Source organism: Drosophila innubila (assembly GCF_004354385.1).
Source record: "Drosophila innubila isolate TH190305 chromosome 3L unlocalized genomic scaffold, UK_Dinn_1.0 0_D_3L, whole genome shotgun sequence".
Taxonomy (NCBI): domain Eukaryota; kingdom Metazoa; phylum Arthropoda; class Insecta; order Diptera; family Drosophilidae; genus Drosophila; species Drosophila innubila.
This window is the reverse complement of record NW_022995376.1, coordinates 10,871,137-10,898,312: the sequence shown is the minus strand read 5'-3', so window position 1 is coordinate 10,898,312 and position 27,176 is coordinate 10,871,137. Positions and strand designations below refer to the sequence as shown.

General features: G+C 38.6%; 6 protein-coding genes across 10 annotated transcripts; 3 read left to right on the top strand and 3 right to left on the bottom strand.

Moving 5' to 3' along the window:
• The first annotated feature begins 13,591 nt into the window (after window positions 1–13,591).
• Window positions 13,592–16,281, top strand: LOC117786786 (zinc finger protein CG2199). 2 transcript variants are annotated; one of them, XM_034625175.1, is made up of 3 exons: window positions 13,592–13,836; window positions 13,903–16,066; window positions 16,143–16,281. In XM_034625175.1, the coding sequence occupies exons 1-2, from the start codon at window positions 13,702–13,704 to the stop codon at window positions 16,063–16,065; spliced, it is 2,298 nt and encodes a 765-aa protein (XP_034481066.1). In that variant the 5' UTR covers window positions 13,592–13,701; the 3' UTR covers window position 16,066; window positions 16,143–16,281. The 2 variants fall into 2 exon arrangements, with proteins under 2 accessions (XP_034481066.1, XP_034481064.1); XM_034625173.1 differs by having other exon boundaries at window positions 13,593–13,836; window positions 16,133–16,281.
• A 36-nt stretch (window positions 16,282–16,317) lies between these two features.
• LOC117786801 lies at window positions 16,318–22,085 on the bottom strand. The gene is made up of 4 exons (XM_034625196.1): window positions 21,771–22,085; window positions 20,878–20,950; window positions 18,159–18,428; window positions 16,318–18,099 (listed from the first exon to the last, which is right to left on the bottom strand). The coding sequence occupies exons 1-4, from the start codon at window positions 21,822–21,824 to the stop codon at window positions 16,646–16,648; spliced, it is 1,851 nt and encodes a 616-aa protein (XP_034481087.1). The 5' UTR covers window positions 21,825–22,085; the 3' UTR covers window positions 16,318–16,645.
• Window positions 22,086–22,540: 455 nt separating this feature from the next.
• On the top strand, window positions 22,541–23,821 carry LOC117786834. The gene is made up of 3 exons (XM_034625243.1): window positions 22,541–22,611; window positions 22,672–23,439; window positions 23,504–23,821. The coding sequence occupies exons 1-3, from the start codon at window positions 22,603–22,605 to the stop codon at window positions 23,717–23,719; spliced, it is 993 nt and encodes a 330-aa protein (XP_034481134.1). The 5' UTR covers window positions 22,541–22,602; the 3' UTR covers window positions 23,720–23,821.
• Window positions 23,822–23,985: 164 nt separating this feature from the next.
• Window positions 23,986–24,825, top strand: LOC117786850 (augmin complex subunit msd5). Its single transcript, XM_034625261.1, has one exon. It carries the CDS (start codon window positions 24,010–24,012, stop codon window positions 24,769–24,771), a length of 762 nt encoding a protein of 253 aa, XP_034481152.1. The 5' UTR covers window positions 23,986–24,009; the 3' UTR covers window positions 24,772–24,825.
• On the bottom strand, window positions 24,768–25,383 carry LOC117786870 (augmin complex subunit msd1). Its single transcript, XM_034625285.1, has 2 exons — window positions 25,307–25,383; window positions 24,768–25,253 (listed from the first exon to the last, which is right to left on the bottom strand). Exons 1-2 carry the CDS (start codon window positions 25,341–25,343, stop codon window positions 24,820–24,822), a joined length of 471 nt encoding a protein of 156 aa, XP_034481176.1. The 5' UTR covers window positions 25,344–25,383; the 3' UTR covers window positions 24,768–24,819.
• A 62-nt stretch (window positions 25,384–25,445) lies between these two features.
• On the bottom strand, window positions 25,446–26,784 carry LOC117786871 (acyl carrier protein, mitochondrial). 4 transcript variants are annotated; one of them, XM_034625290.1, is made up of 5 exons: window positions 26,677–26,784; window positions 26,463–26,616; window positions 26,079–26,165; window positions 25,848–25,976; window positions 25,446–25,724 (listed from the first exon to the last, which is right to left on the bottom strand). In XM_034625290.1, exons 2-5 carry the CDS (start codon window positions 26,604–26,606, stop codon window positions 25,545–25,547), a joined length of 540 nt encoding a protein of 179 aa, XP_034481181.1. In that variant the 5' UTR covers window positions 26,607–26,616; window positions 26,677–26,784; the 3' UTR covers window positions 25,446–25,544. The 4 variants fall into 4 exon arrangements, with proteins under 4 accessions (XP_034481181.1, XP_034481179.1, XP_034481177.1 ...); XM_034625286.1 differs by lacking the exon at window positions 26,079–26,165 and having other exon boundaries at window positions 25,545–25,724; XM_034625288.1 differs by lacking the exons at window positions 26,079–26,165; window positions 26,677–26,784 and having other exon boundaries at window positions 26,463–26,606.
• Between the last annotated feature and the right edge of the window lie 392 nt (window positions 26,785–27,176).

The following is a 27,176-nucleotide window of genomic DNA, read 5'->3' as shown; positions in this document are numbered from 1 at the left end:
CTTGTTGGGATTTTTCGAAAAATTTGCGCGTAAGTTTTCTACTGTCGACTGTCTGTTGCTGCTGATAACTGCCTAACTGACTGACTGACTAACTGACTGGCTGCTGTTGCTGCTGCTGATCCGCGTGCACACTCCGTTGCGGCTGTGCTAAGACTAACTGAGACACCAGCCGCCCGACGGCTCAAGTATTAAAAAGCATTAAACATTACCGCACATTGTTGCTGCCTTTTGGCTCTGTGCAAGTTGTTGCTGTTGTTATTGTAGTATGTGCAGGCACTAGCGTAGACTCAAAGCTAGAGCCGCAGTCGCAGACCCACACACACACAAACACACACACACACACACACACTAGCGGCCAGATCTGAACTTTGTGTTAATGCCAAAAAGCAAACAACAAACGTAGCAAATTTTCAAACAAACAAAAAATTTAAAGTTATATTTTTTCTGTTTGCACTTGAAGTGCGGGAAGTGGAGAAGTGGAGTACGTAGGTGGGTGGATATAAATATTTTTTTTGGCTAGTGGGTGGTGTTGACTCGGCTGCAGCTCATTTCACAGTCTTCTTGCAGAACAAAAGTGGCTCGCAAGGTCATCTGCCGCTGGGTTTCCGTTTTTCTTTTTTTCCCCATGCGGTTCAATTTGATTTATGCGCCGCTGTTGCATAATGCATTTTTAATTGTCAGAGGCTGCCCCAAGCTGTGGCAGACAGCGTCAGCAAAAGATGAGCAATTTTTTTTAAAATTTTTGCTGGCAAGCAACTTTTGTCTTACGTTGTGAAATTGTCCGCTGCTGTTTTGAGCACGTACGCCGCGAGCAGCGGAGAGATGCGATATCGACAGCGACGGTGACAGCGACGTCGACGTTGGCGGTGTAATGAAGCAGCAAAGCGACCTTGACACATTTATCAGCGAAGTCAACGACCCAGCTGAGAGAAAGAGACACAGAGTGATTGTTGCTAGGCGTTTTGGTTATTACAGACAAAAGACTTAGGCAACGAACTTGAATTGGAAATTTTTGTTATTTGAACTATGACATAGACTAAGAACAACGATTTCTGATTCTGTTTACCTATCACTTTTTACTTTAACAATATTCATATTTGTGGATAAACAAATTAAAATATTTTTGACCTTTTAAAATCGAGCTGTTAACTCAAATTTTAATAAAGTCTTGATTCTTGATGCATTTAAAGAATAGTAATATATTTAATCAATTTCTGAGAAATTTTCCTTAGAACGCCTTAAACAATTTTATGTAAATAAACTTATATAATTTTTATCATGGCTGGGGAAGGTTCTGGTTATACCCAATCCAAATCGAACCTTAGCTTATTTCGCATATTTGCCAAATATAAACAGTACAAAAACAAAAGCAAACGAAAAAAATATGTATTTCATAACTTCGACGCATCAGCTACAATCGGATAATGCTGAATGGGAAATTCCCCCTGCAACTGAGACTGCTCTCCCTCCTATCTACTTTACTGTCCCTCTTTCTCTCTCCCTCTGTCGCTCCACACACTCGTCTTGTCATCTTTAACAAATTTTGTTTATCATCGTGTCTGTTTCGTTTTATTGTTGTTGATGGTCAGTTTTGTTTTGTTTGCCAATGACGCGGCGCATTTTCCAGGGCGAAGCTGTCGCTCCGACAGCTTTGAAGCTTTGTTAAATATTTAGTTGGAGCAACTACTGTCAGTTGAAACTGCCTGTGCTTAGTCGCAGTCCCATTTTCCGCTGCATGTTTATGGCCTCCTCTTAAACGGCTCAGTTGACGTTCAGTTGCAAATTGTTGCTAATTTTTGCACGCGACTCTAAATTGCTTAGCACAATATTTGCCCACCACTAAGTGGACCAGCAACGGCAGCCGTCGAAGTTGTTGCCGTGGCCAATGCCAGGCGTGATCCAACGTTAGCCACGAGCTGCCCAGACCCAGACCCCTTGCCAGCAATAAGAGAGAACCTTGAGGTCTAACTGCACTTAATGCAAATTAAAGTGATATTTTCCTTTTGGCCACCGCATTAATGTCACTTTGGATACAGCTGAAGCTGAGGCTGGACAAGATTAACCATTGCCTGCTTGGGTCGCTTTTCATAAATGCCAGCGACCTTGCCAGCGGCTTATTGCTCTAAGCCGTTACCACTAACCAGCAGTGAAGCTATTGGATGATGGCGGCTTTAATTACAGTTATTCTGGTTAACGGTGTCGCACCTCTGAGTGACATTTGCATAGATCAACAAAGGCGTCCAAGTTCGTTGCCTAAGTCATTTGATTGACTTATGCGGATTTTAAGCATTCAAACTGCTGTTATACAAGCAAGTGATACATATATAACACTAAGTATTATATTGATCAGATTTAAATTATCAACTGTTATACGCAAAAAGTGTTATATAGAGAGTTGTTTAACTATGAATTAAGTCTGATAAAGCAATTGTGAAGGTCAATGATATAATAAGAGCAGGGAATAAAACTGTAACCGGTAACGGAACCGTTAACCGAAACTAACCGTTTCTTTTTTAGTACCGAAACTAAAACCGTAACCGAAAATAATGCTCTAACAAGAACCGAAGACCGTACCGGTACGGTTATGGTAAAGTGGCTAGGTCAAAGAGTTGACCAACTTCAAACTGTCATAACTTGATCAAAACTGACCCGATTTTCAAGCGGAATGTCATATTAACCATGGTTTGGCCTCTAAAATCATTCTGTATTCAAATTTAATTCATTTAAAAAATTTATTTATTATCCACCAAGACTCGATTTTGATGGTAAGGGTCCCCCCTTTGAAATTTCAAAAATTCAAAATTTTAAATCTCAAGTTTTCACTCTTAACCAACTCCTAATATCGTAATTAGTATAAAACAACACTTTAAATTTGATTCTGAGGCCTTTCATTTTCTTGTAAAAAATCATGTCAAAATTAAGAAAATTTTGACTTGTAAAGTTGCTAGGTCAGAGACTTGAGCAACTTCGAACTGTCATAACTTGATCAAAACTGACCCAATTTTTAAGCGGAATGTCATTTTGATCATGGTTTGGCCTTTTAATTTATTCTGCATTCAAATTTTGTTAAATTCGCTTAAAAAATATTATTCCTCTGGATCAAGGTATTTACTTCAATTTCATAATTATTATAAAACATCACCTTAACATCTTAAAATGTTTCAAAATTTATTTGTTGTACCGGTACTGAAACCCAAACCAAAAGAATAAAACTGAAATAGAACCTATTACCGAAATAGTTGTTTCGGAACGTATCGGAACCGAAACCGTAACCTATATTTGTTTCGGTTTGATTCTTTGAACAAGAGGAGTAAGACTGATATACCAATTACTGTTATTTCCAAAAATGTTATACATGAAAATATATACTGGCACACCAATAACTGTTATACTCTAAACTGTTATACTTTGCAATATATATCTTTAGTGATTAATATGTAACGCCAAGTCTTTTACCAAAAAGTTTTATACAACAGCTGATATACATACATCATGATTTGTTGACAACTCATAAGCCTTCAGTCGGTTCATTGATTCTGTATTCACACACACTCGCAATTTGGCTTCCCTTAGGCAGAACGCATAATTTCAAGCCACTTTTGAAGGGCAGACCATTAAAAGTATAATCGAAAAAAAGCGAATTCAACGTAAATGCTTACCGCAGTTGAAGGTTTTAAGCCAACAATTTTATGCATATCAATGTAAATAATTTGCATGCTTGTTATTTATTGTTAATTGTTAATTGTTGTAGCCAGCATGAGATTTGATCATAATTTAGTTTTGTGCTACCGAAAAATGAAGCATGCCACTGGACAACATTTAAATTCATACCTATTCCTCCTTTTTTTCTGCTTCTTCTTATAGTCAGCTGCATGTCATGCTGTTTGTTTTCACGCATACCAACAATTTAAATTGTTATTAATATATTATTTATGAAATTATTTCAACGTTTTTTGTCTGTTGAGCGTGGCCAATCGATTTGCAATTTGCGATTAATTCGCACGTTCAATAACCGATAAGCGATGCGACATTGATATTGTTATACCCCTCTCCATCCCCCTTAGCCATGTCTAATCATTTTGCTAATTTTACGATTAATTAAGTATTTATGCTTCAAGCATTTGTTTATTTTTTCGGCTGTTTTTTGGCCATGTTACAATTTGCGGCATTTTCAAGTCAAAATGTTTTTTTTTAACACCATAAGCGTATGTTATTAATTTTCAATTTGTTGTTATTGTTGTTGGTGTTGTGAACTCTAATTGTGTTCCTGCTCTTTGTTGGAGAGCCACTTTGCTGTGGCTAATGCTCAGTCTTATTAAACATTAAACAAGAGCTTCGCAGCTCACTTAATGCTATTCTTCATGTACGTATACTTAATATTTTGCGCTTGGCGACCTTCGCAAGTTAACTAGAAGCAGAGTGTGCGAAGGGAAGGGTCGTAGGAGGTGGAGGTAAGTGTGAGATTCGGTCGGCTGGACACTCACTTAATGCGGAACTGGATGAGTCGGAAGAGCTCGAGTTTCGGCCCTCATTTGATTTGATCACTTTGTCTTTGTGCTGGGGCTCGGCCACTTGATTAATTACAAAATCAGTTAGCTAATGGCGCCAAATGTAAGCCACTTCCACTTCTAGAAAACAATTCCGCTTCCTCGTTTCAATTAGACTTCAATTGTGCAACGAAGCGCAAGAGCAGTTGTCATCATTAACATTAACATTAGCACACTATTAACATTAAATGCATCAAAATATTCCTATTCCGATTTCAAATACTTGTAGAATTTTGACTTTCAATTCAATTCCCACGCCGTATATTACATTAATTATTCACGGCAATTGCCAGTCAAATACTGCACCACTTGACATACCGCAGCCACATTGATAGCCACCGCATCCAAATCATCTTTTCACTTGGCTTATAAATATACATTAGACAGGTTCAAGTTCGTAATTATTAAGGTGTGAGTTCTACAGCATTTCCATTTGAGAAACATCTGTTCAATCAGCCGGTTTACAGCTGTTGCTAGCCACTCTCCCTCTCCCTTTTCCTCTCTACCCCCCTGTTTTCAGTAGTAGAGCAATTAGACACAGATTGCCAATCTTGTCAAAAGGAAAAGGGCCATTGGGTTATGTGATTGCGATGCAAATATGGCAAATGTTGCAAATCATGACAATTACGTACAGTCCACGGCCACTTGAGCCGAGCTAGCAACATACCGAACACCCGTCCGTCATCCAATCGAAATAGCTACAAAATTAGTTGGTTATGTGTATTAATTAATGTCTTCGCAGAGAACTGCAAGCTGAGTTTAACCAGGGGGAGACTACACTGAACAGGTGAAGGCTTGGACTGCAGCTGTTGTTACTTAAACTAAGTTACACAGGTCTACAAGAAATGCAGCCTTTAAAAAATATAGGTAGGTAATAGCGTAAGGCTAAAATATTTTGAAATACTTTAAAATTAGAACAGTATTATTATTAAATTCTTATTCAATTTGCCAGAGTCAAAAAAGATGCAACTGATATTCTTAATTAAACACATATTTTTATCTGTCACAGATCTTACAAATATTCACAAAGCCTTAAAATATGTTAAGTAAATCCTCAAATTTAATGTTTTGAAAATCTCCTTTTAGTTCCTTCTTAAATCTTTAATTACTTTTTAAACATTTTCAAAACAACCTTATCATATGCTTCATTTAATTTAGCATTCCTTGGAGACTACATATATTTTGTCCATAGTTTTGTTGTGCTGTGTATTTGCCGTGCAATTTGTAACTAATTCGAAATTCAAATATGTGTCATTTGGCCAACGCAACGATTTTTTTTTATTTTTCCATCTGTTGAGTTATGAATGCAAATGTGCAATGCAACAAACTCTGACAGTTGCCTGTATCTATCGATGTAGTGCATCAGCAGCAACAACAGATGTGCCCCAACAACAACCACAACAACAACAACAACAACAGCAGCAAATTAGACACGATTGCAACCAAACACGATTCGAGTCAAACTGAGTGCATAGAATAGATATAGATATAAGTTTAAACATCTACTGAGTATACTTAGAATATATATCTTATGTGAATAGTTCAAGAGCAGAAGTGAAGAGGGATTGAAGGCAGTTGAATGATATTCATTAGTTACCCCTTTTTTTTCTAATTGGTGTTAAATTGCAGTAAGCTTCAAGGGGTCGAGGGGTGCCTTATAGGGGCAGAGGGGCGGGGGTCTTGTCTAGGGCACAGCTGTGCGCATTAGTTCAGAATGAGAATAAGATTTAATATTTATTGAGCTGCTGTGAATGTAACTGCAACAGCTGGCAGCGTTTATCACACACGCCCCCTCAACTGTTATTCCCCTCCCTTCCACTTCTGACAAGCTGTCAAACACACAAACACACACACATTCATTCCCAAATGATTGATATGTACAATCATTGCATTTATTTAAGAATTCAAGCTTAACGTGAATTATGTAATGAAATTTCAATTCGATTGTGAAATCTTTTACGGATTTGCCCCGATAAAGTCGCTGACTCTAATTTTTTGCGATGATTCAGTTGTATGCAAATTTTCTGAATTATTTTGTTGGCGTTTTTTGTTCATTGTTTTTTTTTTTGATTTGGTATTTTTGTTTTTATTTTAAATTTTTTGTGGAATTCTTGTGCGCATTCTTAGGAAATCTCGCATATAAGAATCGACAGATACAATGAAAACACAGCTGGCGCCAACGAAATGAACAAAAACAAAAAAAATGATCAGTCAAGAGTATATTTCAGAGCTACTTTAAACATACTCTATAGAGTGGGTATATTCACTATGCTTTATAGGTTTTCATACTAAACAGAAAAAATGGACAGTGATGGAAAAAAAATTTAATTTTCCCATTTTGATGCAGACTAAAAATACAGGCCAAAAATTTATAAAATTTATATTCCTCAAAGAAATTGGGTAGGATTTGACAAAGCTATAAAAGTGAAAACTTTTTGAAAAAGTACCAAAAAAAAAGGGCAGTGATGAAAAAAAATTTGATTTTCCAATTTTGATGCAGAATTAATATATTGGCCAAATAATGACAAAATTGACACTCCGCAAGGAAATCGATTCAGATTGGACAAAGTTAGAACACTTTAAAGTTTGAATAAATGGACAGTGAAAAAAAATTTAATTTTCCAATTTAAATCCAATTTATACTAATAAAATGTAAGTTTCTGAAAGTACTTCAAATCTAATCAATTACTTATGGGAATAATCTGCCAGAGTATTTATTCTTCGTCTTCCACAAGATGATGCTCTTTCATTGCGTTAATTCTTGTTTTATTCACATTTTTTTGCTAAAATCTTTGTTGTTGTTGTGGTTAATAGTGTTGCGTTTGTTGGTTGCTTGAGAGTTGAGCGTGACGTCGACGTTGTTGTCGTTGTTGTATTTGTTGGTCAATGAACGTGATTGTTTATGAATTATTTCCAGTTTTTTCGCTATTTTAACTAAATTTTTCGCCTGAAGTCGCTTGTTTATAGCGAACCCATCAAATGTATAATTAAATAATGAATAGTTTTATTTATAAATACGCATAAATTGCTACTAATAAACGCGACTATTCTGCTTCTTCTTGTTTTGTTTTTATTGCTAATTTATTGTATTGTATTCTTGTGGGTGTTGTGCACAACTATACTTGCCTTGTTGTTGTTATTTTCGTCTGGAAATACACTTGAATTGAGTTTTATAATTTTGGCAAATGATTTGCACTTTGTTTCAGGCACTTTAAAAATAACCACGCCTAGCAAAAGGGTTTTTCTTCAACTGTTAAGTGTTAACTGTTTCGTTATATGGCTTACAACATTGCGCGTAAAGTGATGAATCGCCGAAGTCGGGCAACGACAAACGTCAACTGTCAACTGCTCAATGGGACGACACTCGAGGCGTTTAATGGCCAAATAAACGCGACAAGCTTCGAAATTCGCTGCTTGCAACTCATCAATTTTTCATTTAATTCAAATTTAGCTAGTTATGTACGTGCACTGAGCTGGCCGAGCTTCCGAACTCTCCGAGCTGTCTCATTGGCGGCAGAGTCTAGACGAGGGACAGCCACAAGAGCGCGACGAATTCTTATTGCCTTGCATTCCGTTGACGATGACGTGCACCTGATGACGTGGCAGCCGACGGGACGGCGACTCCATACAACCACGGCCGTTGTCACGTTCACTCGAAATTCTCAGTTCATTTCATTCGATATTTGATTCGATTTACGCATACGTGACAAAGCTACCAATGATGAAAGAGGCAGGGCTGGAGGGAGAATACGTTTGCTTAGCTACCGAATTCAGTTGCGAGTGTATTTTCTTGGAACTCAGAGGTCAGCTTATTGTCAGCGCTTTTCACTTGATGTCTACTTGTAGAACCCAGCGGCAAGTTCGTTGCCTAAGTCTTTTGTTATGACTGTTCAATTGAAGTGTGCGATGAGTGTTTGCACTACCGGAAGTTAGTTGGCTGTGGTGACCAATGAAGCAGTGAATAATTTCACACCAATTAACACAAATATGTATGAAAGTGAAGGATCGAACTACCATAATATTTATTTAATTGTTTAACGTCTATGACAAATGAAATATTAAATTAAATTTTGTAAAATAAATTAATAATATACGGATTACTAATCAAAAAACCATATAAATCTATTAAATTCTGGTCAATTTAAAGCAATATTAGATAGCCTAAATGAATAATCCTAAGCTGTGCTTAATTTAAAATTGAAATCGAAAAATTTGAATATGATTGATGCCCATATGAATCCATTAAGCCAGACATTTACAATGCGAATTGTTTGTTATATAAACGAGCTCAGCATTTGTAATGAATTGCACGATATTTGATAAGCCACCATTGAAACTATAAACTTGCCAAAGATCATTCATAAATTTCAATCTTAATGAACTGTGCAGAAATCGAAACTGAAAACATTTCAAGATCTGCTTCAATAATTAATTGAGCTTTTATGCGAAATCTAACAGAATACAAAAAAAAAAAATAAAAACATGAAACAGTAGCAAAACAGATTGCTAAATGACAGTTAAAAATTCAGTTCTCGACGCTGATCTCGAGGCATTGATGTTGATATTGATATTGATAAGGTTAGGCCAGGCGTTGATAAGGCGGCCAGGGTTGAGTTAAGTTAAGTTTAGATTTTGGCTTAATGCTTCCTGTAGCTGACGAGATGACATTGAACTTCCCTCGCGCACGTAGCCTTAACAAAAACAACGCAGAACATTAAACAAAATATGGGTAATTGTGTCTACTATTATAGTTATTGTTGTTGTTGTCGCTTTTATCATTATGCCTGACAATTATTGTTTTCGGTTAACAACAAATTGCTGCGAGTTCTAGAAATAACAGCCCAGGCCCAAGCCCAGGCGAAGGTTCTCCAGCTCATTAGAAATTCTGAAACACTTCGCACACTGAAACTAAACAAAACTCAACACGAATCGACGAGCAGTGACTTGTCATTGTTGTATGCTTTATGCTCCATTTGGAAGGCACCTTGCGTAACAGATTTGTATAGTTTCCAATGGAATTTCAATAAACGAATAATACTTATTCTAAATTATTATTATTAATTCTAGTTCATGACTAATCTTTGAGCTAAGAGTTAATTGCAGTACTGTGATGTTGATGGAAGCCATCGATGATTTATTGATTGACAGCAATGCGGAACGAGAGATTACGCCTTTCCTCAAGTATACCGCCAAAAGATACTATATACTCTGCCCGGAGCAACAACGCCTCTTTGCCAGTTCCAACGATCCGGTTCGATCCAATACGATACGATCCATTTGAGATTTCGCATTTTTGCGCGTTTCACCAGAATGATGACAGCAAAATGCCGTCAACAATTAAGGCTAATTCGACAGTACCCATTTGATCTTTGCATCTTTGGCATGCTGCCGAAATATTCGAAAAATCAAACAATCATTAATCACATTTCATGTGGTACAGGGGGAGGGGACTGACAGAGGGGTAAAACAAATTATTTGTCACAGCTGCAAAACAAAACAATTAACTAATGAATACATATTTAATGTTCGCTTTTTCAGCGGGTCCAAGCTCAAAAATCTAAGCAAGCACAACACGCGACCCGAAGCTAAAGGCACTTTGACGCCCTAAAACTAACTAACGCTTGACCCGGAAGTGCGACTTCTTATGAATACCACATGCAGGCAGCACTAACGGAGTGGTTCCATTTTCATTAGGGCTTAAATTAACTTTAGTTGGACCATAAAGAAGATTTATGTCTTTAGAAGCAGTAAAGACACGAAATGGATACTTAACCGTTTAATAAGGGAAGTAATGCTCGACTAATAAATACCCTGTATTTTAGATGGAGCAGCTTGCAATATTTTATTTTTTTCTTTCGAACTTCGTCCTTATGAAATGTGAGTGAATTTTTTAGACTGTTTGCTTTGAAATCCCAAGTCCAAAATTTAAATAAAGAGAACAACTAGAGCAATAACAATGCGTATTTCTTTAATAAATATTTTATTCACAACTCTTAAACATTTTATTGAATGATTTTTTTGTTTATTTTTTCTTGCCTGCGTTTTGCGCTTGCTTTTCATTAATCGCTGCAAAATGATGTTGGCAAATTTATTATTATTATTGTCATACCTTAAGTTGTTGTTGGTCTCTTTGTTGTTAATGATATTGTTAGTGGCATCGACACCAAGTCAAAAACGACAGCGGCATCTGGTGTATTTCATATTGATTCTGGCTTCTCGATCTTTACCTTTTGTTATTGAAGTGAGAAGTTTGAGAAGTTATGCCATTTATTTGGCTTTTGTGGAGGCTGTTTTCTGTCTTAGAATAGATAATAAATAATTAAATAACATTACAAAGTAGTTTTGATTCATAGTTTTTTATATTTAAATGGCTTCCGCATTTGTTTTAATAATTAATGACTTGAAAATCGATCATAAAACAGGTCACTGGAACGTTTCTTTATATAGTTTCACAACACTGAAATTGTTGGCTAGCTAGGAACATCAGATGAAAGATATATATGTAGATGTAAGTATATAAATTGATTTCGTAATTTCAACTCATAATGTTTGTTAATTATATTTGATGCACAGATTTATTAGCTAAATAAACGTTCAATTTCATTATCTTTGTTATTGTTCTTCTTTTTCAACGTCTCATTGCTCTGTTCTTATTCATAGCTTATTTTTAGAAATTCGATTCGAGTACAGGTATAAATGTAGAGGGGAATACAAAGCTATAATTCTATTTTTAAAATAATTCTCCACACAGAATTAAGGTTTTTATTTATAAATGTAAAGACATAATGGCTAACAATTAGATAACTTTAAGTTTAACTTCCGCAACTGTGGGAAGTCGACAGCAAAAACATAACTACAAAAATAAAGGTTTATGGAGAAACTTTTTGCATTGAGTACCCCAAAAGGTCGTTTTGCCAGAGCATTTTTAAGCAAAAATTGGCTCCGTTTAGAACCCAATCCGTCTCGACTTGAGTCGACTCGAGTTAACTTGGCTGAAACCCGCATAGCCTTTAAAATGGGCATAAAAAGTTTGGGTCAAGTGTGCACACGATTTTGTTGTTTATGCTTAACGACAGTCCATTAATTCTGTAAACGTTTAATTGTATTAATTTAATTTATTGCTTAAACGCAGCATTTAATGTCACTGGCTCTTTGATAATTAATCAAATCCGTGTATCGATTGCATGTGACAAATTCCAACCAAAACTCAAAGATGACGTCAAATATTTGATGTAGAATATTCGTTTCACCCAAAAAAGAATAAATCCCCTCCACCCTCTAGCTGGCCAAGTTTACAGCTATTGTTGAGTTGACAAGTTGGTCAATGGGTTATTATGATAATGAACTCAATTACGGCATAAAGCAAACAGCTTTAACCATAGCCGGACGACCGCCAGTCGCTGTTGTAATTTGCTTGGCCCTGAGGCCTTTGCCTGGCAGATTTCACATCTAGAGAAACTCTGACTCTGTTTCTTTTTTCTATTTCTATATTTATTTTGGTTTCCATTATGGAGTATTCTGCCTTAACACACAATGCCAACCGCAATACACAGCAGAGGAAGCAGGCAAAACAACCATAGTTAGAGCCACTGAGTTGGCCAGGCCTGGAGGTCAGGTCTACGTTGATCGGGTTAAGCAAATCAAGTTTACAATAGCAAAGACAGCAGGGCACTCAATTACAGGCAAGCCAGAGAGACAGACGAGCCTCAGTAGCCCACATTAATAAAAATAATAACGATATGATGAATATTACTCGATTTTCAGCTGGGAGTCTCCTTCCAGATAACTTGTGAATTTATTTCTAATTCGAACTTGAAAATTGCGTGATAGAGTTCAAGTACAACTTCAAATGCTTTTGAAGGCAAACATATTCCTCAAGATGAGGAATTCTCAATGTGGCCAATTGCTAAGCTTATCATTAACATTTACTATAAATTTTTTTATATTTTGGCAAATAAGTGATTCCCTGCCATTAACTGCACTGCAGAGCAATTTTAATAGTCAATATGCCGTACTTTGGCAGTAAATGGCTACTGTAAAGTGGTGGCGCTCACTTTGTTTATTAATTTTGTTTGCCAGAAATCAATCAACAATTTAACAATTTATTCGCAGGCATTAGGAATGAGCATTGTTTGTGTGACCTTCATTAAAATCAAAAATTTGTTGTACGAACTTGAGCCATTCGGACGTAATTACTGTCAAGCGGAATCGGAATCTGAATTCCATGCCAAAAATGCAAATGGAAACGGAGAGAGACTGCCTCGAAAAGTCCAACGACTCTTGCGTCTAGTGCCAAATGTGGCGACAATTAGGCTTAACGAGTGCCAAGCCGAACAACTGGCCCAGAGATAAGCTTCTACATTTACAGGCACGTTTCTGCCTTAATTAAAATGGTAACAAGGTATATTTGCCCTGAGGCGCTAAGTCAAAATTCGTTATTTTGAAGTAGGCGCTCTATTTGATTAGCCGATAAGCATTCATAAATATTTACCACATTTTGTTTATATATAATTTAAATGGTTTCAATAACTATAATCATTTTGCAAAAGAAAACAATCATTTAAAAATGTAGTTTTTAAATTCCAATTTCGCTTTTAATTTAAGTTCAAACGGTCGATAGGTTGTGGTTGTTTACGGAATCAACTATCGATGAACCATTCTTGCGACTGCTTCTTATCGATATATTGTGAGCAAACGATAGTTCTCGACATGAACCAGATCTGGAGTCGATAACTGCAAGTGTATTTATCGCATACGCAACTTTGCCTGCGTTAACATTACGTCAAATGTTAATTCTAACATTACATAAGAGCTGCCATTTTAGTAACTGTTAAATTCAAACACACTGCTCATTTTTCGCTTTTTCTTTAAATTGGTCTACCTGTGACACATAATTGTCATTAATTGGCCACATTTAAGCAAGTTTAACTGTTCAAACTTTTGTATTTGCCTGGAAATTAAAAACGTGGGCTGCATTTTTATTAGGCAACATTTGTGCGCTCACTGTTATTAACAGTTTCACAATTCATTTTCTGTTAACGCGCGTCAGCAACGTAACGTAAGCAATCAGTGGGTCACAGAAACGGGAAGAAGCAGAACAGAAACAACGTGCTACTCCAATTTTTTAAATATCTCTTTAAAAAAATATATTAAAATGAGCAGCAAAAAAGAATTAATACTTTGCAATTATTGCAAAACAGAAATAGAAGGAAAACAGATATATACAACTAGGATGCAATTTGCCGGCAGTAAGATTATTGACATTCTACAAACCGTCGCTCAATGCACAGTAAGTACAGTCAAATACAAGAAAATATAGAAAGTGTAAACATGTGACATGTAATCTCTACTTTAGATTCCTGTAAGCACGCCCATTAAAATGTGCGGCATGTGCACCTCCACGTTGCTTGCCACCACAGGAGTCATTGAAAAGGTCGGGCACATGGTCACAAATCTATTGGGGAGTACTCAAAAAAAAGCTGTGGAAATTCAAAAAGAGGTTGTCCCACCAGTTTCTGATAGCGAGGTAGAGGAGGTGCATGTGGAAGAGATACAGGTTAAGCCGTCGAAAGCCAAAGGCACGCCGATAAAAAGCGCGCCAATTACAAATGGAGCACAGCAAAACACCAAAACAACAAAGCCGCAAGCTAAAGTCAAGCAACTACAGTCAAGCACTCCCAGCAAGGCTGAGTCTAGTCCGACTAAGCAGCCGCAGAGCAACAAAGATCAAAACACTCCTAGTGTGACAACAACTGACAGTCCTAAGAAGCAGCCAAAGGAACTGCAAGTCAGTTTCAAGGACAACTTAGAAGATAGTCTAAAGGATGTGATTAAGCTGACTCCGGCCAAGGAAGTGCCTAAGAAATACAAGGATTTGACTCAACTGTTTGGCAACAGCGCTAATCCTATACCTGACAGTGAGGACGATAGCGATGATGACGAGGTCATTGACATCCCAGAGGCATCGAATGACTTTGAATGCAAACTGTGCGATTATAAGACCAGTTTCCCAGCGAAGTACAAGCGTCATCTGCGTGAAAATCATGGACAGAAGCGTCCACGCATCTTGAACTGCAGTATGTGCCCCAAATCCTTTGGGGTATTAAAAACCCTAAACAAACATTTGGAGACTCACGGCGTAGTCCAGAAGAAGAATGATGAAGAGGCTAAAAAAGAGGCGTCAAAAACTGGAGATGCAGAACTGGCTGTGCTCACTGCTCTGAAGCCAACAACAAAGCCAAAACCCATACTCAATGCTGAGTATACCTTTGCCATTAAGGACACCAATTCATCCACACCAAAGCCCAACGAGGAGCAACAGAAGGCACAACAAATACAACTGGTGTTCACATGCGACTTTTGCAACATGGAGCTAAAGTATGCGAAAAACCTTCAGGATCACTTGAAGGTAGTCCACAGCATTGAGAAGCCCAAGATCTTCAAGTGTGATGCATGCGACGCTACTTTTGTGTACAAGACTGCAAGGGATCGCCACTTCTTGAATAAGCACTGCGGAGACCAGGACCAGAACAAGGCAACTAAGACTCCAGCGCGTCGTAAGACCATCGATGTCCGTCCGTTGTCCATCGCCGTCAAAATGCCGAAGCCCAAAAAAAGTCCGATTCGTCGTAAGACAATTGATGTGAGCATTGTCGAGTCACCGCTGGCCAAGAAGGAAAACAAGTTGGAGGTCATGGAGCAGACGACAAGCAAAGAGACCAACAAAGAGGACGCAGTTACTCCCAGTCAGCTGAATGAATCGGTGAAGCCAACTGAGTCGCCAACAAAGAAAAAGGTGAAAGAAAGCAAGAAAGATGACGTTTCCAGTCTGCTGAAAGAAGTGTTCAAAGCAGCCGAGTCACCAAGCATGAAAAAATCAAAGGAAATTAACAAGGAAGAAGACGCAGACATCACATCCATTCAGGTGGACGACATAGCTATTGAAGAGCCGGTTGCAGACACGCCCAGCAAGAAGACCAAGTCCAAGAAGGCATCAGATGTGCTTGACACTTCACAGCTGACTCCAATGATCAACGGCATAAAAAAGAAGTCACACAAACGCAAGTCGGAATCATCACAAGTGGACATCGTAGAGCATGAGGAGGAGCTGCAAAACACTCCGGTGAAGAAATCAAAGCCAGAGAAACAAAAGAAGAAGTCCGAGTGTGAGATTATTGAACTGCTCGACGAGATCAACATCAATCCAAAGCCGCACAAGCGTGAAATGCTCGAGTCCCAAGATATGTCCGATTCGCAGCTAAGCTGCAATCACTGCAGCAAGGTGGTGAGCTCCCGCAAACGTTTGGACTCACATATCAGAAAGAAGCACACTCCAACTCTCAACTGTCGCAAGTGTGAGCAGAACTTCGCCGACAGTTCGGAATTCGTCAGTCACTTTGAAAATTGCCAATCAGCGGATGCTGATGGATTGCCATGTGGCGTTAAGAACTGCGACAAGATCTTTGCCGCACCCAATTTCCTGAGCTCACACCTCAAAAAGAAGCATAAGTTTATTTAAAGTGAGTTCTAGAAACGCATAGGCAAAATCTGCATTTTAAATATTCAAAAAACTGTGCAATTTTTAGAATTTTCCAGGTAGCATGAAAACAAGTTGAGAACAAGTTGGCCAAGAAGGATGCCCACCACCGACTGAGTTAATATTTTTATAATTTTATAATTAGAATCTATTTGTATTGATAGTACAAAACTATAATAAAAAGAAATTTTAAACTTATTATTCTTGTTTATCGTGATAAAGAAATATTCAACATTTTGTTATAAATAATTATTGTTTTATTTGCGATAAACTTAAACAATAAGCGACAATGTAATTTCAAAGGAAAACAATGCAACAAGAGAGCAGTGTGTCTAGCAGAGCATGTTGTTTAAATAGATACCCTACATGCAATATATTCTACGATACAATATATGATTCTAGGACTAATCCCAACAAAACATTTACGCAGAGCCCGCGCGTAACGAAACAAATATTGAAAACAATTTTCTAGTTACACTTTTCTACTTAATGTGTACTCATGAATGAGGATGATAACAATGATCGTGATATTGGTCATTGGCAGCTTAACAATCGATGGATCTCAGGACGCCACCTTGCTGTGAATCTCGGCCTGTGCCACCTTCATCACATCGAGGGCACCTTTCTTGATGAGATGCTCGGCCAGAGTTTGTCCCAGTTTGTTGGCCCTCACATAGATTTCCCTGCTGTAGCAGGCGTGTTGAAAAAGGCCACAGAAGAGGTTGTCCACATCCTCGATGAGCACCGGCAGCTTCAGTTGCTGCGGCTGTGGTTGCTCCTCGTCGGCATAGTCGAACATTTGCACCGTCTTCTGCAGGAATGGGCATTTGCCGTGTCCAGTTTTCTCTGGAGCAGGTTCCAGGCCGCTGCCCTGATGCATCGAAGCAAATGGACACTTGGAAGACGTTGTTGCCGCCGTTGACACATTGTCCGGCTCATCGCCACTGCTGCGAATTACCGTCGACGCGGCGGTTGTGGGCATGTGAGTGACGGGACACTTCCCCACACTGGCGTAGTTGATCTTGGCCTCGTTGCTGACAAACGGACACTCGCCCATGAAGTCCTGGCCCACGTTCATCTGCAGCGGACAATGAGCAGCTGCTGCATTGGCGTTGCTGGCGTCTGCATCGCCACCGCCACCAGCATCGCCGCTGCCGTTCTTCGCATTGTTGTTGTCGTGACCAACAACTGGACACTGGCGAGCCAAATCAATGTGCCGCTCGAGCAGCTCCTCCATGCTGTAGCCCGTGACATTGGCATCCTCGCAGATGACCGTCGGACTGCCCTGTTGCCGTGGACTATTCGAGCTCGAATCGGAGCCGGAACCAGACCCGGAGCCAGAGCCTGAACCGGAGTCAGTGCTGGGAGACTGACTGTTGCCATTCCTGGCCCGTTTCGTTGCTGGCGGCGAGTCGCAGCTGTTGCTGTCGTTGTTGCTGTTCAGGAGCTGTTGGTTGACATTTGCGGAACGCTTGCGTCGCTGCTCCTCGATCTCCGACTCGTTTAAGGCACAGTCCAAGTGCTCGCGTATCTCGATGGCACCATCCAGGCTCCAAACGGCGCCCGTCAACGACAGACCCACCTCCTGCTGGAACTGCTTGTTCGAATTGATGCTGTTGGGCTCTCCCTTCAGATTGCTCCACACGGCAACAGGAGCGGAGCAACCGCCTCCCAGAGTCTTGAGGAAACTGCGTTCGGCCAAGATGCGGCATGTGGTATTCAGGCACATGAGCTTCTGCAGCATGGTCAGCACCTGGGCATCGTTGGCGCGACATTCGACGGCCAGAGCACCCTGACCGACGGCATAGAGTATATCGGTGGGTTCGAGCACCTGGCTGATGCGGCTCATCCAACCCATGCGCACCAATCCAGCCTGGGCCAGTATAATGCCCGCAAACTTCGAGTCCTTGGCATCCAGCTTGGCCAGGCGAGTATTCAAATTGCCGCGAATATCGCAGACAACCAAATGTGGATATAGTCGACGGATTTGCGCCGTGCGTCTCAACGAGGATGTGCCTGTAAAGGAGAAGCTGATTATCTGAAATTGCAACTGTCTAAATGGATTTAATAATTACCAATGACACTGCCTTGGGGCAGTGTGGCAATCGTGTGACCCTTGAAATTCTCGCGTAGCACCAACGCATCTCGAGCATCCTCACGCTCCAGGACAGCACCCACTGCCATGCCTGTTGGCAGCGCCGTTGGCAGATCCTTCAACGAATGCACCACAAAATCAACACCGCCATTTCGTAACGCATCTTCCAGATCTCGGGTGAAGAGACTCTTCTCGCCAATCTTTGGCAGTGAAACGTTCAACACACGATCCCCAAAGGTGGACATTGTATCTGTAAGTCAAAAAGAAGATTATATAATTAATATTTAACCGTCAAAACTTCTGATATCAATTTTGTAAAATATTTTTTAATTTACTTATCTAATATCTTTTGTCACAAAATTTATATCAAAAGTTAGGGAGTTGAATATAATATGTCGTCACTCGATAGATAACCCAATAAAAGGTTTTTATATGATATGTAAATCCTCAAGATGAGAATATATTTAGAATTTGATCTCTTCAACGCCGTTTCATGCCACAATTGATGATAGTCATCCAATGTGCTATTTTTCTGATATCAATTGTTTTACAATACTAATAATTATTTTTTTCTTTATGAGTGTAATATCTAGATAGTAGATACTTCGTTAAATTGATTTTTTATATGGGTTGTAAATCATCTCAAAGAGTAAACAATAAATATTTGATCTATTCATACTTTCCCATGCTACAATTGATTGTGTAATGTTGTCATTTCTCACTGATAAGAATGCGTATTTGCAATCAAGTAAAACAGGCACGCGAATCTTGATTGCCGACTACGAGTTGTGCTTCTTTTCCAAAATACAAAATAGCACGATATCAAGTTTCTTCTTTTCCGTTATTTTTTTTTATCGTGTCCGCATAGAGGAAACTATGTATTTAGTTTATCAGCTACTGAATTTGCCAAACAATTTCATTTACATATACAGCACGAGTAACTAAAGTGGACCATTGCTATAAAGAATATTCCAGCAATTCGAAACATCCTATTTATACATATAAAACACTTATAGAAAGAAGAGCATGATAATTAACTGAAGCATTTTAATTGCAGAGTGACTACTGTACTTTGCATTTGAATATGGAGGAATTTATATCTAAACGGGATGTTGCGTGTTGCCTGCAAATGGCACTTCAATTGATTAACAATTTGGTTCTATAAATAGACAGGTGATTGAGATAAAGCAACTCAAGATATACTAGATAGCTTAATTGTTTAGTTAACACAATTACGAATGAAGAAGTGGGAGAACCTAATAAAATTCCTTTTTTTCATTTAATTAATATGCAAATTCAAGGAGGGCAAAGTCTAAAATTATCATTTATATTAAAATGAACAGGTTTTAACTAGATTTTGCCTGCTAAAACTCTTTAACACTTCCAAATATCAAATCTTATTTTGTATTTAAGCAGAATTAAAGAGTTAATCATAATATGATAGCAAAAATGATTCAGCAAATAGCATAGTTTATAGATTCTCAGATTGTGGCATTGCAATTGATTAGCAATCAGTTGCTAATAAGATAATGACTGAGATAAAACTAGAGATATAGATAGATAGCTTAATTATGTTAGTTGAAACAACAAAATTAGCTTGAACATATTGTTGAATTATAAAAGAAATCCCTTAAACCATAATCTCTAGAATATATCATGAATAGCGTTATCACATAAAGAGCAAAAAGATTTTGTAATAGATTCTGAGATTATGTCAGCAGCACGTTGCTTAAGTTGCTGGAATACAGACAAAGTAGGTGAATGTGTGCTTTAATCGTAAAAACAATCGTAAGAGGTATTCACCATGTGTGAAAACGAGAGCAAAAAGCAAAAACAACAACAGACATTGACATTGAGCAAAGTTTGGCAAAAGACACGCGAAAGAGCCGCATAAAACAAATGCAAAAAAAAAAAATTTAAATTATACGCGTCTCCACATACTTATACATATATGTACATGTACATACATACATACAGTCGCTCACAGCATTTTTTACTTCATTTTTTAACATGTATTTTTTTATTGCTTAATTAAGATATTAAATATAAATAGAATAAAACCAAATTGTTTAGCTTAAGTTTAAGCATTATTTAACATTTCTAAACTTTGCCCACATATAAGTTGAACTCATTTTATATTTTAAATATGTAAGAGTAATGGGTTAAAAATACTGTGAGCGACTGTACATGTACACACAGTTAATAAAATAATTGTTTTGACAAAACAAAAGATTAAGATATTTCATTTAGAAAATCAGAATTCTCCTTAGCGTTTTATATTATTTTATTTTATGTTATGTTACAAAAGTTCCTTATCGTACAATAGAAATTATGAAATGCATTTGGTTAAACTAACTAAATTAATTTTTGTTTTTTTTTCAAACAACAACTTGATCAACTGTAGATTGTTACTTATAAATATTTACGTATTGAGAAGCTATAAACTATGTAATCATATTGAATTTCTCGCAATATGAGATAAGACAAATTTAGCTAAACATTTTTATACTTGAATTCGTGAAATAGATAACGAGTAAACACGAGTAGTGTTTTTTTTTTTTTGATTTTGTTAAAATGTTCATGAGTCATGGTGAAGCATAATAAAGTAACTGTTACTAGCATGATCAGCATGACAACTGCAAGAACTCTTCGCATCTTATGTAGAGATAAATCTGCTGTTTATGAAGACTTTCACTTACGTATCTCGAACTTTTGCTTGGGATAAAGTTTCTGCAGGCGTCCAATGACATGTTTAGTCTGTATTAATGCCAGCTGCAAGAGAGAGAGAGAGAGAGTGAGATAGTAAAGATAATTGAGTTGGGCAAATATTTAAACGGATCTAAAATGCATAAATTGTGGAGATAATTGAAATAGGTTTATATGCAAACGGATCTTAAGTGCATAAATGTTAAATGTGAATGAACTTTAAGTGAAAAAGGTGACGAAAGAGAGAGTAATAAGTTGTTTTTCCAATTGGAATTAAAGGTGTCACACGATTGTCGCTGCTGGTGCTCAATGGCATTTTAAATATTTATTAACGAAACGTCAATTAGCAAAGTAATTTCGAATGTATGAGCATTCAAGCAACACTGTGGCCTTGATGAAGCCAGGCCATGCCAAGCCAATCCGCACCAAGCACGACTTGAAGTAATAAAAACAGAAAAAAAAATGCAAACTTCATAAATAACGTTATTTCTAAGGGGGCGACATGAGAGGAAGGCAACTACACAGATTGCGGCAACTTAATGAGAGCAACAGCAACAGCAGCAGCATCAGCCACTCAAACAAATACAAGTTGTTTGTGCGTGAGAGCCGTGCGGATCTGAGCTGCGATTGTATAACTTTAACCAAAAAACACAGTTCGTCACAAAATAAAAAAAAATAAAACAAAAACAACAAACTGGCAGTTGCTGGGCGAGCAAGCAACAAGTCTTATAAGACTTGCATAAATGGGTACGGTGCGAAGGTGAGAGAGGGAAACAATGCACGAATGAGCGGACGAGTAGTGTGATTGAAATTCAAATGAAAGTTAAGTAAAATATGCGCTTGAAATCGAATGCACATATGTATTATATGTATGTATATAACTCACCTCGCTTTTGCGTGAACCAACACGTATAACCTTTTCCTTTTCCTGCGTAGACATCTTTTGGTTTTGTTATTATTGCACAATATACCACTATCAAATGTAGAGAAAGTGTGCACGAGGACAGCTTTTTGGGGTCACGATTCTTGATGGGCAGCGGCGATAAAAGATGAATGAAAACTTGAGTTCACTGTCTACAGAATACACATTATCGTACTATTGTCACATAGAGTTTGTACTATTAGGTTTCAAATCCAATAAAATATCGAATTAATTAAATTTTTTGCTGGGCGATACTACGTCCGAGCAAAGAGCAATCAGCCAAATGATTGGTAGAGTATTTATGGCTGTGTTGCCAAGTCAGCTTTTTCCCGTCAGATCTGACGTTTTTGAATGCCAAATGCGGAAATACATTGTGATCTAGCGGGTGACGGGAATTCTAGCTTTATTGGACGCTTTTACACTGAGATCGACAAATGTCTTTCATTACTGGAATCATATTACAAACAACTAAATAGTATAATGGCTTTTTATCTGGATTTTTATGAACATTTTCTAGCTTTTTTAAAATGTTAATATAGCTTTTTCCGGCCCCGATGAGTTGGCAGCACTGTTTATGGCTGTGTTCATAGTAGAGCTGTATCGAATCGCTCGGACTAGTTCTATTGAACTAGTCCCTAATGAGAACGAACGAACTAAATCCCCGATTTTAGATCATTTAGTTCAGTGAATAGATACCAAAACAGCCGTTGCTTCGATGCTTTCTAGCGCTAATATAAACAGCTGATGAGATTACACTTGATAGCAAAGCGCAAAGTAGCAAAGCGCCTTTGTTGACATGTTTCTGGTAAGAATTAAAAATATTAACGATAAAACATGTTAATAAATTTATCAATTACCCTTTTAGTTCATAAGTCGTCCCATGGGGACGCTGGGCAATCGCTTGCGAGCGGTTCGTGAGCGATTAGGCGATGATTTCATCGGCAAGCTGGACGAACTGCATCTGAATGCATTGCGGACTGGCCTTGTGTCCACAGCGGATCTGCAGGAAGCGTATCGTAAGGCACGCGACATGAACACCAATCAGAACCGTCTTAATCTCTTGTGGCTGCTGGGCATCATATTCTTCATATTGGTGGCGACTCCAGTCTTCTACGAGACCATATCATTTTTACTAGGAGTACGTTGCTTTCTACCCAACAATCATCTGGTCTGGGAGGCAACGCGTCCAATTAGCGACTGTGAATTTTGCAAGGGTGTCACTGGACCATTGATCCTACCAAACCTAACGCGGGAAGACTTTGCACGATATGCGTACTCCTCGCTGCCCATCATTGTGAAGAAGGCAGTGACGCATTGGCCAGCACAACAGAATCTTAACTATAGTTACATAAAGGAACTGTATGACAGTGTGCCTGGCTCTTTGGAGGCTGTCTGCCAATTCCAGCATTTTAGCTCTGATCTCAAGTCATTGCGGGACGTTTTTAACATCTCCCCGGGACGCGCCAATCTCACTGAGGGCGCTCCCTGGTTTGTGGGCTGGAGCGTTTGTCATCCCACGGTGCTGGCGGAGCTGCGTAAGTTGTACCCACGTCCACATTTTCTGCCCGTCGATGCAGAGATGCCGAACACGGACTTTATTCTGATGGGCTACGAGCAGGGCGCCGTTATGCACGTAAGTTACCCCGAGCACATTAGATAAACAATTTATGGATATATGTATTAATTAATCTTTATAGCTGGACTACATTCCGCGACTAATGTGGCAAGCGCAACTGCGAGGCAATAAAAGCTGGTTCCTCTCGCCTGCGCCGGAGTGCGATCATCAATGTCAGTCGTTCTTCTTTTATGTGGAGCCAGGCGATGCAGTTCTAGTGGATACACGCATCTGGTATCATGCCAATACTATACCCAGAGGACAATTTTCACTTACCGTACAATCCGAATACGGCTAAATCGACACTCATTCGAGTACTTTCACAACAGACTGATGTTAATGTTAAAATGTTAAGCGCGCGATTAGTAAATTTAAATTTATTTGCAATTGATATTCAAAACACGCGCCTCTTAGTACCGATAAATGATAGTTGACAGTTCATCAAGTCGATGCATTGTCGAATTTATCATCGAGATTAATTCAAAGAGCGTCGCATTCACAATAATCTGTTTATCGAGGTTTGCACATCACTAGTTGACAGCCAGCTTGAAAGCAACATTTAAAAAAAAAACTACAACCAGATAAAAAATGGACCCCAGCGATGTCGGCTTTGATTTTAGTGAATTTTCGTCGGAATTTGATAAAAACTTTAAAGAAAATGCAATAAACCTTAAGGAGCTGTGCATAACCAGATCGATAGTAAAGCCTGCTGATTTCTTCAAGAATCTGCAGCAACACATGCAGGATGAGGCGTCCCAAACGACACCTACCAAAAAACTTGGCACAGTGGCAGAGTATGCGGAGTTATTTAAAGTACTGGATACGTATCCAAGCAACTTGCAACGTATAAGCAAGAAGCGTGAACTGCAACGTGCCAATTCCACAATACTCAAAGGAAACGATACAACCACACAGGATCAGACAACCATTAACACATCGAGTCCCTCTTTATCCTTGAACATTACCCGGCAGGAGGACGAGCGCACAGCCGCAGAAGTGTATACAGATTTTAAGAACTTTCAACAGAAGCTGCGAAATGTCTACGAGGAGACAGCTGCTCTAAAAAATCGACAATCGGAATACATGGGAATGATCAACCAGTTACAGAACTTCACTCAGCAGCTGGAAAAGCTTATGCCCGGACAGCGCGAGGCACCAGATGCCTTTACAGCCAGCGAAGAGGCCAATCTGGTTGGCATTGCCGAGAATCTGAAGCAACTCAACTATATGCGGACGAACAGCCTTTCCAAAGTGGCCAATCCCAGAGAGACTGCCGTTGCACGCCTGGAAATATTAGTTGATATCCTCACCTACACGCTATTGCAAATAAGTTGCTACAACAATGCTTAATTCTATAAGTTAATTTGTAATTTATTCGTTTTAAATATATATTTGCGGTTAATACTCCTCTTCGTTGTTCTCCTTGTCCTCTTCGTCCAGTTCCTCCTGCATCTGTAAATTCAGTTTCAATTGGTTCATTGTATCGCAGAATGCCACCAACTTTCGCACACTGCTTCCCAAATATTCCGAGTGATGGCGATACGTCAAACAGGCATCTTGGGCACTGGGGCCACCTAAATTGTTGTCCCCGTTCACCGATTGTTGCATCAGCAGATGAAATTGTTCCAATATCTTTACAATTGATTGCTCGCATTCTGGCTTTAGATTGAAAATGCTTTGTGACTCGGCAGCTTCATCAGATGGCGGCGAAGTTATCGTTCTCGAATGCGGCGGCAGATTTTGTGTTTCAATGTGCAGCAGCGTTTTGTTGGACTTTTCCATGATTTCACCGATCTTGCCCACCTGTTTTTGCATAGTCTGGCGTGTCAGTACTGCAGATCAAATAGTTAATCACAGCTTACACTTATTATTATTTAATAATTACCAAGGTCCGCCAACATTTCGTCAATTATTTCCGACATTTTGAATCTGTGTCTTATTGGTGGGAACCAGCTGTCAAAGTTATCGTTATCGCTAGATATGAGCGAATTGAACTAGAGATCAGTGAACTAATGTTTAATCGATTTCAATTTGGTTTAACGTTGTTTTTTATTCAATCATTCAAATTAAATTTGACGTTCATTTAAAATTAATGTAATTCTTTTCATGGGTTTGCATTACATCTATTCATATACATCCTCCTTATCAGCGACGTATTTAATGATGTCGGCAGGTTTGAGCAGCTTCTCTGCATCCGAATCTGGAATCTCAAAGCCAAATTCATCCTCCATGGCCATGATGACTTCAACGTGATCCAGCGAGTCCAAGCCCAGATCATTGATAAAGTGCGAGTTTACGTTAAGCTAGAACCGAAATAGAAATGCAGCTCATTAAAAACTGAATGTTTTCAAGTTTTGGAATGTTTTGTTCTTATTCTTTTGATGCAACTGGCAAATGCAAATCTGGCCAATGAGCTTGGTCTTTACCTTGCTGGGATCGATCTTATCGTACAGCTTCAATACAAGCAAGACGCGCTCGTTGATAAGCTTCAGCGACAATGGCGGTTTCGCCGAGTAACTGCGCACCGATTGCGTTTGCCAGCGCCCTCTGTTGTCCTGGATGTGGACATGTGGATATTAGAGAGCCCAAAAAGAAAAGAACAAAACAAACCATGTTAATTGATTGTTGTTAAGATCGTTTACCTTGTCGGCCGTCACTTTGTCGTAGGCGGAAACGACTTTCAAAACACGATGCTCAATTTCTTCCATGGTATTTCTCACCGAGTAATTGCGCATTGTGAACTTCTGCAAGAATCAATATTGATCAACTAATTTCAACCTTTGAGCACTTTGCCGGTGCGTCGAGAATGATCAAAACAAAGATGTTCTGCACCAAACAAAAGTGATGCAACATTTTTGCCAGCTGTGTCAAATATCAAGCAAGGTTATCGTATCAACGACTAGGTAAAATAACTATCTACAGCTGATATTAATACACAATCATTCTCCCGCAAAGGTTTTCACAATGAGGTTAGGGTGCAGTAAATAAGAAAATACACCTATGCAAATGCAAATCAATAAAATTGATCATGGTGCGCTTACTTGGCTTAGCATGGTGCTTATGGCCGGCACGGCAACTCGGTGCATCATCCGAGATTGTGTCTGAGCAACGGCGCTAGCGATGCGAACTGTGCTCAGAGCAGCCGCGAATCGGCCGCAGCTACGAGCGACTTGTGTGAACGACATCTTGGATTAACTGGAATGCGAATGAAGTTCAATAAATTTCGATTGACAACACGTTTTAAACAATATTTACACTGAATTTGTAAGCGCAGGGCCCTAAGATTATGTAAAAGTTTCTGGAGGAGCAAAAGCAGAGTTGCCACTGGTTTGAAAGCACTGTTTTGGCCCAAAGGCTGCCACCGTGCAAAATATTCCGATCTGGCAGCATGTACTGAATCAGTATTTATTAATTACAAGATGTGGTATATTTTAGGTATTAAAGTTAACGACGTTTCTACTCCACATTCAAAATTTTCTCCTCCTAAGTGTGCCCAAAATATTTCATAAATATACTGACCGCAAACTCTACAAACTGTACACACTGTCCAGTTCATTGTGAATGGAAGAACTGCTAACGATTCATGTGAATAATTATCGATATAGCGGATCTAAAAATGACAACGGCGCGCAGCTTAAATGTTTTTAGTTTAATATTAATAAATAAATTTTTTTATTCGAAATTGAATAGCATAAAGGTGATAATTTCTATGAATGGGGTGAGTTCGTATAATTTAAATCAAAATATAAAAATAA

Bases quoted from the DNA above. Each gene is read 5' to 3' on its own strand.
- LOC117786786 (XM_034625175.1), top strand. From the start codon at position 13,702: ATGAGCAGCAAAAAAGAATTAATACTTTGCAATTATTGCAAAACAGAA. The intron at 13,837-13,902 runs GTAAGTACAGTC...TCTCTACTTTAG, and splicing joins AAACCGTCGCTCAATGCACA to ATTCCTGTAAGCACGCCCAT.
- LOC117786801 (XM_034625196.1), bottom strand. From the start codon at position 21,824: ATGTCTACGCAGGAAAAGGAAAAGGTTATACGTGTTGGTTCACGCAAA. The intron at 20,951-21,770 runs GTGAGTTATATA...TCTCTCTTGCAG, and splicing joins TTGGTTCACGCAAAAGCGAG to CTGGCATTAATACAGACTAA. The intron at 18,429-20,877 runs GTAAGTGAAAGT...TTTGACTTACAG, and splicing joins CAAGCAAAAGTTCGAGATAC to ATACAATGTCCACCTTTGGG.
- LOC117786834 (XM_034625243.1), top strand. The intron at 23,440-23,503 runs GTAAGTTACCCC...TAATCTTTATAG, and splicing joins AGCAGGGCGCCGTTATGCAC to CTGGACTACATTCCGCGACT.
- LOC117786850 (XM_034625261.1), top strand. From the start codon at position 24,010: ATGGACCCCAGCGATGTCGGCTTTGATTTTAGTGAATTTTCGTCGGAA.
- LOC117786870 (XM_034625285.1), bottom strand. From the start codon at position 25,343: ATGTCGGAAATAATTGACGAAATGTTGGCGGACCTTG. The intron at 25,254-25,306 runs GTAATTATTAAA...TTTGATCTGCAG, and splicing joins CGAAATGTTGGCGGACCTTG to TACTGACACGCCAGACTATG.
- LOC117786871 (XM_034625290.1), bottom strand. From the start codon at position 26,606: ATGTCGTTCACACAAGTCGCTCGTAGCTGCGGCCGATTCGCGGCTGCT. The intron at 25,977-26,078 runs GTGACGGCCGAC...GTCCACATCCAG, and splicing joins TCGTTTCCGCCTACGACAAA to GACAACAGAGGGCGCTGGCA. The intron at 25,725-25,847 runs GTAAAGACCAAG...TTTCGGTTCTAG, and splicing joins ATAAGATCGATCCCAGCAAG to CTTAACGTAAACTCGCACTT.